Source organism: Strix uralensis, chromosome 8 (assembly GCF_047716275.1).
Source record: "Strix uralensis isolate ZFMK-TIS-50842 chromosome 8, bStrUra1, whole genome shotgun sequence".
Lineage (NCBI taxonomy): Eukaryota > Metazoa > Chordata > Aves > Strigiformes > Strigidae > Strix > Strix uralensis.
This window is the reverse complement of record NC_133979.1, coordinates 29,285,816-29,297,064: the sequence shown is the minus strand read 5'-3', so window position 1 is coordinate 29,297,064 and position 11,249 is coordinate 29,285,816. Positions and strand designations below refer to the sequence as shown.

Here is an 11,249-nt window from a genome sequence, read left to right as displayed (position 1 = left end):
AGTAACTTGGTTGAGGTATCCCAGATTCAGCCTAACAGCCGAACCGCATGTTCCATTACAACAGTTCTATCCACTCCAACATACCTTGCAATATTGGCATAACCCAAGCTAACATAAGGATAGGTGAATTTTACAAGGCCTTGCAGATTAAAACAATCTGATGATAGGAAGGGCATAAACAACAGTGCAACTTTACAGTCATTTGGGTCCAGTCCAAAGCCTGCAAACCATAGTGGAAAACAAGCCCCGTATGTAACACTGAAGAGGAAAAATGATGGTAACGCTTACCCTTATGACCTGGCTACAACTGCTCAAGAAAAATATCCACTATCCTAAATTATCATTGCATTGGTTCGCTGTGACATAATTTGAGATACCTACAATACTTTTCCTCAGAACAATGGTTTTTAGGACACCACTGTGAAAAGACAAGATGTCACTTAGCCAAATAAATAAAAAACCCCTTATTTTTTCAGAACTCACTGTCACAGTTAGATAAGAGTAAGCCCATTAAAAAAAGGAAAGTCCCTCCATGGAGTTTTATTGGAGGCAGGCTGTCTCTGGTCTGAGACCCCTGTTGCCCCATGCCATCCTCTTTGCACCCCTGAGGCCCACGAAGTGACGCACTAACAATTACCGCCAACAACAGGGGATTTCTGTCTTCAGTCTAAAAGCCAACAGGAAGCTCCTGTACCTTAGCATGGCATAAGAAACTACTTTTGGATAAAGGGGGTGCTTGGGAAGACAAAAGCAGTAAGGAGAAGAGGACAAAGTTCTGCTTTGCCTATTACTGAGTCACAAACTTAACTGCTCAAACTCATGCCAGGTCAAGCCAGTTGCCTGCTCTCCTTGTTGAAGACAAACTTCTTTAAAATTTAGCTTCTATTTGACGTACGCCATACGTATTTCCTTTGCCATCCTTGCCCTCGCTCATCAGTGCTACTGTTGTTTGTTGCTTGTTCATTCCATGCATCATAACTGAAACGGGGCAGTAAAGTTTTCCACAGCCATAGCCATACAACAGGCTTCTACGCTTAAGGAAATGAAGTATCCTATTCTGATTAAAAAAAAAAAAAAAAAGCAAGGTTCATTCAAACAAGCAAGCTCCATGAAACCTTCTTTATGCTATAGTTCTAACAAGATAAACAAGAGCATCAGATGTTAGGCTAAATTAGTAGACAAAATAATGAAGGAATAAGCTATATACACAAAAACAATCAAAACAAAAATAGACTTTTTAGACTGCTTGAAAGAAGCTTTAAAAACTAACACTATAATAACCCTACAAGCCTTTACTACTCTACTAAAGTGGCTTGAGCAACTACTTAAACTCCACAGGACCCTCTCACCCAGGCACAGATTTTATCACTTTCTCTGCCTGCCCTGGCAAACCCAGAACAGCTGAAGACGGTAGCCTTGGTTTCTACTTAAAGCCCTTCTCACCTCTAGCAACAATTTAGCTTACCTTCCTGGGGCTACGGTCTTTTTTTCTCACCATGATGGTGCTACTCTGTGCTCAAGAAGGTAATTAACACTAGTACCCAAAATAACAAAATATTAAAATTTTTTATTAAGGCTCAGGACAACTAATAAAGTAGTTTAATAAGCAACTTTAGTTGTGAAGTAATAAATCACAAAAGAAACTTTAATTCATAAGCTACATTTATCTTGTTATGCACCACTAAATGCTGTATTAAACTGATGTGTACTCACCATCTATTTTACTGATGTCTTTAATGCATAACATCTTATGTAGCATGCTGTCCGTATTCAAGCACTGTTTTTATATTGTAAAACTGTTATAAAGAAATTCATGTCAATAATGATTTACTACTGTTACTTTTATTAATATTACTGTATTAATAGAGTAGTTCAGTTTGAAGTGACCTACAATATAGCACTTAAAAGATGTGGCTATGTTGAAACTCCTTTGTGGAGATATTCTGAAACTTTAAAAACTTATCTTTCAAACGTGAGTACTCACTCTTCTTGGAGTAAGCACTTGATACAATACCATGTTCTTACTGCAGCACTGCACATAAACAACTTTTTTTCTTCCACTAGATGTTACAGATTTGCCTTTTCAGTAAGCTGGTGCACCTTAGTCATTCTAGACATCCATGACTTCACGACGAATCCGTGTGGAGCTTGCCGAACTCAAGTGGAACACATATAAGGAGCTGAACAGGAAGCCAATTTGTTTCTCTTATTTAATATATGTAAAGAGTAACCTATAGATTCTGAGGGCACTGAGCTCTGCCTCTCCACGACCCTTCCTTCCCCTCGGTTGCCCTCTGATGGCAGGCGCCCACCGCAAGGCCGCAGCTCGGGGAGCGGGAGGAGAGGAGGCCCGGCAGCGCGGGAAGGGGCGCACGGGCAAGGGCACCCCTAAGGCCTGGACCGGCAACTCGAAGGAGCAACGCCCGCAGGCCGTGAGGAGAGGCGGACCCAGGCCCTGCCCGCCTCACGCCGAACCGCGGCGACAGCGGCTGCCCCGCCCCCGGGCGGCGCCTTCCCGCCAACGGCGTTGGCCCGGTCACCTCAGGGGCGGGCGGTGCTGCCATGGCGGCCGTGCGGGACGTGGAGATCGACCCCGAGGGCACGTTCAAGTACATCCTGGTGCGCCTGCAGCGGCCGGGCGGCGAGGAGCGGAGGGACATCGTCCGCGGCACCAAGGCAGCCGAGTTCCACAGTGGGTGACAGGCCGCGGCGGGGGGGTTGGGGGGCGCGGCGATCGTCAGTGGGGGCCCCCCCCCGGCGGCCTCCCTCAGGTGTGGGACGTGGCCGCCGGTTCCCCAGCGAGTCTGAGGCGCAGGGGAGTCCCTGTGCTGTGGAGGCTGGTGTCAGCGGGCATAGCTCAGAAGGCCCCTTTTCCCCTTCAAGGGTGCCTCGTGTGAATGTGAAAAGCGGGTCAGTATCTCTGTCAGATGTCATTTCCAACCCTGAAAAAAACCTCATTTAGGAAAACAAGATGTGTTCACCAAACAAAAAACCTGAAACAGCGCACCTTAATTAAAGCTTCTCTCTGTCTGTTAAGAGAAACCTCCCTCACTTGGAGGTGAAAGAAGGGAACTGGAGGAAAATGAGTGGAAAATAGCTGAAAATAAGAGTTCTAGAGGATTTGATGCCTCGTGTATTCTAATGGTTCTAACTGTTCTTCTTGTGCAGATCATATATTTGAAAAAGTAAACCCTGAGATGGAAAAGCTAGGATATGAGTGCAAGTGCCTTGGAGGAGGGAAAATCGATCATAATAGCAAAGACAAGAAAATTAGGGTATTTGGTCTCTCTACAGTAAGTGCATTTCTTGTATTCCTTCAAATCCTTTTGTCTCTGATGTTCTGGGATTTTTGTTTTATAGTATGGTGCTTTTGGCAATTTGAATCACAGTGTAAATATTAACTGGAAAACTTGCCTTGCTCGCTTGTGAGATAGATTAGAAAAACATTTGTTTAAAGGGCAGGAGACAAAAGCAAAAATAATAACAATATTGAGTAATACCAAGATTAACTTATAATGAAGACTAAAAATGGAAGTTAGCCTCTTTTGACTCAGTGTTTTAGTCTTACTGCTAGACTAGGAATAACCCATTTGTAGCCACAGGGTCTTGATCCAGCTATTGTGTGATCTTTATTTGCCAATAAAAATGTTGCTTGGTAGAGACCAGTTAAATTGTGAATCTTGTTCTGTGTATGTGTTGGGTGAGAAGAGTAGACCCAGTTTAGGTGTGAATTTTTAGTAGGTGAAGGTGTAGTTTCACATAAATGCACTTTTATGGGAATACAAGTAGCTTACAAGAATACAGAAACTTGAGCATTTTTGTTACCTGTTACTGTTCAGTGTAAGTTCAGTTTCTTTATGAAAGATTCAGTGGTAATGATTTCATGAACTTAGGGACCATGCTATAGTCTGTTTCTGGTGTTGCTCTGTGAAGCATAGTTGCTTCTTTAGTAATACTCTGAGTAAAGATTCTAGGCTTCTAATGTAGACAAGAAGAAAATAGTTCTATTAATTTAATTTTTTATAGGAAGTGATGGTTACCTTAAACCTGCTTACCTTAAATGAGCAGTGAAGGTTGGGCCTTGAATGAGTTAAGTGTTTTTAAATGTTAGCCCTGCTTTTGTTCCAAGATTACTCTTGCCACCTGGAATCATAAGAAAAAAAAGCTCTTCAGGATTTGTCTGGGGTTGGAAGGCAGTGTATTCTACTAAGGCAGTCTATTCTTCTTGTGATTGTAGGTCCTCATCATAATTGCATTTTTTAGATGAGAGTATTATTAATTCAGCTGCCAGTTTAGTGGTAGAGGCAGTGGTCAACTCTTGCTCTTGTAATGCAATGTCTATGGAAAGCACCTTGTTTCTCTGGTTTCAGTACCTTAATGCTTACAGATGAGCACCATGTAAAAGCAGAGTTTTATTACCATGAGGGCTTCTGTCAGACAAGAGACGTGGAGGCTCAGGAGTTTGTATATTAATTACATTGGTTTAATGCTTCTCTTTACTTGGAGATTTGTTGTCAGACTCTGAAGCAGAACTATCTTGGTGTTTTATGTAAACCAGAGAAATAGTCATTGACTTCTTCTGAAGTAGATGCTGTGCTATTACTTGCAAAGCCAGATGGGGTCTTCAAAGTGATTACCAAGGCAAGAGTGATCTGTAGGTCTGTTGCTTTACAACTGACAGCGTAAGCCTGCATATTTCTGACATAACTATATTACCTAGTATTTTTGAAAAGTTTGTGTTTTATAATGCATCAATAATTTTAACCTGTGCAGTTTAAATGCTGGCTTACTTAAGCTGTTCCTTTTGGGGCAGTCAGTGATGAATGAGTACCTGTTTTGTTTGATAATGCAATCTTGAGCTCTTTCTTCAGTCTTCCAAGTTAAGTTGCATATGAAATATTACTGTGAATCACAGGTTTTTGTCAGTACCTGCACTGTTGTGCAGTAAAGGCTTTTTGACAGGGAAGAACTTACTTGTAGTTCTGAAATAAGAAATCAAGATAGTAACTCAAGTCAGAAGACGGTAATGGAAAGGCACTTTCTACTACAGCTGCCTTAAATTTCAGTAGAAGAGTAACACTGTGATCAGTGATTTAAATGAGGGTTAAAAATCACAGGGGTCATCTGACCTTGCCTTAGTTTGGAGTTGCAGTGACTGAAGAGCACGCATATTTAAAATTATGCCATTACCAGCTAAGACAAGATTGCAAATAAATAAAACATGAAGACTATGATTTCTTTAATGGCTAGAATAGTACTTATATGTTCACACATGTGGTGGCTTATTCCCTTTTCCTTCAGCTGAGCCAAATCAGATGTTTGTATGCTCATATATTGAAGTGGGTAATGTGATCTCTGTTGTTTAAAAGAACATTCAATAAGAATGGTGGCTGAGGGGTTGGGAACATTTTAAAACAAACTTTCTGCTGGAGAAATGATGTGAAAAATGCTTCCTCTATTGCCTGAGATTGCTTTACCCCATCACATGTATTTTCTACAACTCTGCTTGGGGGGGAATTAGGACAATAGAAAAATAAAACATGATACTGCAAGGATAACTTTTAGAACCTGGATTTGATTTGTATGTGAACTACTTGAAGTATCAAATCATAACTGGATAATTTGTGTTGGCAAGAACTGAATGGTTCTGTGGACTTACTTTCTGTACATGTCTAATAAGCATTTGTTCTTTCTTGCAGGGCTATGGAAAAGCAGATCATTCGGTGACTGTAGAGATACTGAAAAAAGTGTATACAGATTATGAAATTACATGGTCAGATGACAAGAAATAAATCAGCTACTTATGAACACAACAACCAGTTCAAAACTGGTAACTGTGAGTTGTACTTTGATAAATAAAATTGAACATGTCTTCTATATATATTACCATAAATCTGGAGTAACTGGACTCTGATGTAATTTATAATACGGTTAGTAATCCCCAGATATATCTTATTTTTCAGATCATCCCTTTGTGCAGAATCTGCAGTTCTAAGCCTTTTTCCTCTCCTTTTGACATGCCATCTAATTAAACACTCCCACATCATGTTACCTCCAGTTTGCTTTCATCCAATCCTGTCTCATCAATATATCGTAGGATACATCAGAGTTTTCCCATCAACTTAAAATGCCGCAGGACCAAACCTGTTCCCTGGTCTTGTGACCACAGGGTTTTCAGTTTCCTTTATTTTCTATTGCTCTTTAGGCTTTTCAACTTTCTTATCCACATTTACAAAAATTGGAGGGAAGGGCTGACTGTTACAGTTCTTCACCAATGATCTAAATCTTCAGTTTACTCCATGGTTTTGAAAATGCAGTATTTGTGTTCCACACAAGTAGTGATCAGTATCTTCTGTGTTCCTATAAGATTCTTCACTATAGCAGACTGATGGCAGTGTCAAATTCTGACAATACTTGTTTCATTCTGATTCCCTGTACTCCTTTTATTCCCTATAATGATGCCTTTTCCTTTTTTTATAGCAATAATTATAGTTAACTACCTCCCAGCCAGAGCCAGTACACCTAGGCAGTGTCTGAATTACCTTACAGCACCTGCTTCCTCCTGTTGTGGCAGGATGTTGCCCTTCAGTTGTGAAGTTACTTGCTACAATTTTCACTTGTTTCCTGACAGTCTTCCTTTAATGCTGTTGTGGATTTCAAGGGAGTACCTTTTGTTCTTATGCTTACATTGTTGCAGTCTTCAAGAAGGATTTGTATATAAAGCCTGGTTCTTCCCTTTGCTGTGGTTCCTACTGCACTTACCTACCAGTATCTGGTGGTATAGAGTGGCTTTTTCTTTTCAATGTCTATGTGACTCTAAGTACAAACTGTGAAATTTGAGAGGCTTTAGTCCTGTTTCCGTCACAAAAAAATCCTGCCCTTACTGGCTTATTACATTAATTGCCCATTTTATGTCACCCTTCTGTGTCTTTGGATTGGTTTGGACAGAGAGGAGTTTCCTGTTCTCATCCTTAAATTTTTCAGTCCCTTCCTCTTCAGAAGAGTTCCAGGTATTGCCATCCCAGTAATCACATGGGAGCAGGATCTCTTGAACCTGGTGCTGCAGGTCTCTTGGTTGACTTCCCCCCACATGCAGCCTGGACCTTCCCCCCCCAGCATCCTTACATGCTTTTGCATCTACTGTTTGTGGTTCTCTTTACACTCTTGTGAAATAGTCTTCTGGCTGCACCACTCCAAATGCCATGATAACACTGACTGCAGGTTTGATTTTTCTTAACAAGATTTTGATTTCAGAAGGTGATTAAATGCCTGTGTACCTAATAACCAAGAATAGCATATGAGTCAATAATTTGCAAATTGGGCACTTCCCACTTCGATTTTCCTCATGGGTTTTTTCCCATAAGCTTTAGTAAAACAACTGTAATTGGTGCCAGTATTCAAAACTGATCTTTTTAATAGCCTCATTTCCCAAAACTAGCAAATAGCCTTCAAAGGGAAGTCATCAGCGCCTGTTAAAACAAACAAGGTTTTCAGTTTAGTTTCCTGAGAAGTTTAATGACTGATTTTAATGTTTCTCTCCACAATACTTACGGGAAGGACATAATTTAGACCGGATTTCTTATTGTGATGACTCTTTCAAAAAGCAAAGGGATGGGGTGAGGGGAGAAAAGGGAGTGATGATTTGGAATGAGCTGATAAACTGAGTTACCAGCTGACCTCTACCTTTTGTTTCTTCATGCAAGGAATTGGCCCTGATATAAGGGTTTATTGTGTCATCAAAAAAACACTTTTGAGGGTCCTCCCAATTCTGCTGTTTTCTAGTGCAATGTCATTTGGGGAAATGTTACTAGCTAGGGAAATGAACATGTACAAATATTGTAAGTGAAAGATTCTTATTCCAGATCATGAAGAGAAGCAGGGAACTGGTCACTAAGGTGGTGATGATTTGGCAAGTAGAGAAAGCCTTAATTTAGATCAGGGAAACTAGTATTATTGGATGTTGAAACAGCAACAGAACAACCAGCCTACAACACTAAGTGTTGAATTCTGCTTCCTCTTAGCATGTATCTGCTGAATTTTAAGACTAGAATAGAACTCATCTGGAATTATGGAAATCCCAATGCTAATTTTGCTGATTTCACCTGAGAAAAACATCCTTTATTAATTCTGATCTATAATTCTGAAATGGGAACTTAAATTATACTGTGTGGGGTTTCCTGTTTTGCAGGTGTGCGATCACTGTGTGATGGTAGCTCTAACAGTCTTAAGTCTTAAAAAAAAACTGATTCTGTATTTGCATGAAAACGGCTGTCTGAGCAATCCAAGAATGAGGATGCTGAGCAAAGGAGTAGTATAGTAACCCCAAGACTGAGTTTGATTGTGGAGTATTTTCAAAAGGAAGCATTATGGTAGAAGATTGTAAGTGCCGCCTTCATTTACTCGTCAATAATACATGAGACTCTTTTTAACCATATTCTCATAATGGTCAACTTTCCTCATTACTTTGTTCTCTGAAACTGCACTAAACCTAGCAGGTGTAGAACAAGCTATTCAGTCACTGCGTGCAAGCCACCATTTGTCTTATGACTGAAGCTTGAAAAATGGTAAGCGGTAGTCACTTTGTTTCCAACTTCCCAGTTTTGACAAAAAAAGAACTGTTAACAGTACTTTATTGATCTGCCAAAGCTAAAACTTCATTTTGTTCTTCAATCTGTAGTTAGCAGTTGTCTGTCATCAGTAAATTTGAGTTGATGCAGAAAAATTCCAAAGTGCAATCACAGCCATGGCACAGCTGCTTTTTTCCTCTACAAAAGAACAACTTCAGTGGTTTCCGAAGCATCCCTTTAAAATAGTCTACTTACAATTGTTTTTGAAATGGTAGTTAAGGCTCTTGTGTAAAGTACAGGAAACCCTCTATGACTATCTTAATAGCAACATGGTCAAAATAGGAATCTTGCAGTTGATTTCCAGAGCCTTCAAGGATGGGAACTTAATGTAATAGTGATGCAGGTCATTGCTGTAGAAAGTTCCTTTCCATCCCCTCAGACTATTGTCCTTGCTCCCCTACACTGAGTATTCTTGCATCCAGTTTACTGCAGTGCTCGACTGTCTCCAAGTTTGTATTACCAGGTTTTGTAGTTGGGTTTGGGGTTATGGTAAGGTAATTTCTTCAGCAACATCACTATATTCAGCCTAGGAGACAGGAGTGACTTGTACACCAGCTTTTCAGAATGCTTGCTGCCCTGCCAAACTGCTGAAAAGATTGAAGAGGTGTCAGTGTTCAGTACTGCCCCTAGCAAGTTTTGAAAATGGGTAATAGCGTATGAGCAGTTTAGTTTCTGAAAAAAACCTTGTAAAAAGAAAAAAAACAACCAAAAAACCCCCAGCCCAGTACAGCACTCTAGTCAGCAATCTACAGCTGTAATAATGCAGTTTATCTCCTTTCCCACTTGTCACCTAAAGCTCAGTTCTGTCATCCTCCAGTTGCCTAGACTGCATTTGTACGTTTATTGGTTGGTTGTTGTAAGGAACTTCTCTTGTGTACAGTCTTCTCTCAACTCAGCTTCTAAACCAGAAATCAGTTTTACTAATTTCTAAAAACAGTATGGCTATTTTCAATTACTTGCTGAACTTTTCTTGAGAGTGATAATGTCAAAATCTGAATGTGAAGACTTAGACCACAATGGTAAATACTCTCTGGTACACTTTTTTTCCAAAGGCTTGAATAAAAGTCGTGTGTGTATTACATATGGAAACATTACAGAGGCTCTGAGATTGCTAGCAGAAGCGAAGTGATAAATACAGTGACATCCCCCTCTGGCGGCAAAGCAGCAGAGCTCACGGGCACGCAGGCGATTCTGAAATCGGCTGCTGCAGTTAAACCGGATCCGAGGTGGGAGCCTGACCCCTGGGAACCGCTTCCTCACCTGGTTCAGGCTGTGCTCACTGATGGGGTCAGTGGCTTGTTTCATTTCAAAATACATATAAATGACAATTAATTGGCATAAACATGGTGGTTTAAGCAGAACTCCACTTTAGAATTGGAAGCGTCCTTTGCTTCTAGACACCACTTGTCAAAGATTTCAATAACTAGCATCCTTAATTTTTCAAACCAGAATAATTCAACAGAGGAAAAAGCAGAGAGAGATGAGGATTAAAACTTTTAATCTTTCTGATATTTTTGAAGGACCTGTGGTTGAATTTTAACTGGAATCTTTAAAGGCCATTTCCATTATACATCGCTGCAGTCCTTTATCAATTATTTTAACTATGCTGCTCCTAAACACATTTCTCTCTTCAATGAATTTCTCAAAGAGGTAGATACCACCGCCAACCCCAAAATAATGTGCTTTGCTTGCCAAATACACATGGCCATTTCTATCCAAGAGCTGAGCCAGTGTGTCATGCAAAGCACTGTAGTAGTCAGGATTATAGATGGTCTCAGATGTGAGAATTATATCGTACTTTGAAAAGGCTTTGTTGCTGCTTAACAGGAGCTGGCTGACCTCGGACCACTCTCCAGAAAAAAATCTGCATTTGGTGAGCACATCAGGTAAGCACTCTGCTTTCCTGGGCCTCTTCAAAGGAGGCTTGCTAGTTTTTCTGTCTCCGCTGTCCCCCCTACTGCTTTCATTTCGACAGTTAGCCACCACATTAGGCAAGGTTATTTTGTCAATTACTGTGCTGTTGTAGTCCTGAAAATGGACTTTTTCAGCTTTACCCCTTAAAGCAACTATTCCCAGCAGTCCAGCCCCACAGCCAAGATCCAATACAGTCTTGTTGGTAAACTCTATTTCAGCCTCGGAAAGGTATTCTATGAGATCAAAGGTGCATTCCCAGATTTTCAGTCCTCCCTCATAGACTCCTGGGATGAGATCAGAATGAGAAGAAACACTTTTGGACACGATGCCCTCTTCATCGCCGCCATCCAAACATGTCATTTCCACTGCAGACATATTTATGTAATACAGGTCCGATACTGTTTCCAAGACTTTATTTTCCAATACTTGGTTGAGATCTTCTGGTATATTGTGCTCCTTGGCAGCTTTCAAGCACAACTTTTTCTTTGATGGTGTCTCATCTTGGTGCTTGTCGGTACCCCGCCTTAGGCTGGAGTCTGCTACGGTATCAGCAGCTTGCTTGCTCTTTTCTGCGGATTCCTGCTTCTGTTTTGGAGAGCACAGCTGCAAGTCCATCTTATCATTTGTGTCTGGTTCATTGTTCTCATTTTCATCGATAAAAAAATTAAATCGAAAAGCCATTTTCAGGAATCACAGTAAAAGAAAAAA

General features: G+C 40.6%; 2 protein-coding genes across 2 annotated transcripts; one reads left to right on the top strand and one right to left on the bottom strand.

The window, feature by feature from the left end:
* The first annotated feature begins 2,521 nt into the window (after nucleotides 1-2,521).
* Nucleotides 2,522-5,893, top strand: LOC141946863 (14 kDa phosphohistidine phosphatase-like). The gene is made up of 3 exons (XM_074877255.1): nucleotides 2,522-2,692; nucleotides 3,169-3,293; nucleotides 5,700-5,893. Exons 1-3 carry the CDS (start codon nucleotides 2,563-2,565, stop codon nucleotides 5,790-5,792), a joined length of 348 nt encoding a protein of 115 aa, XP_074733356.1. The 5' UTR covers nucleotides 2,522-2,562; the 3' UTR covers nucleotides 5,793-5,893.
* Nucleotides 5,894-10,108: 4,215 nt separating this feature from the next.
* METTL18 (methyltransferase 18, RPL3 N3(tau)-histidine) lies at nucleotides 10,109-11,232 on the bottom strand. The gene has a single exon (XM_074876905.1). It carries the CDS (start codon nucleotides 11,220-11,222, stop codon nucleotides 10,164-10,166), a length of 1,059 nt encoding a protein of 352 aa, XP_074733006.1. The 5' UTR covers nucleotides 11,223-11,232; the 3' UTR covers nucleotides 10,109-10,163.
* Between the last annotated feature and the right edge of the window lie 17 nt (nucleotides 11,233-11,249).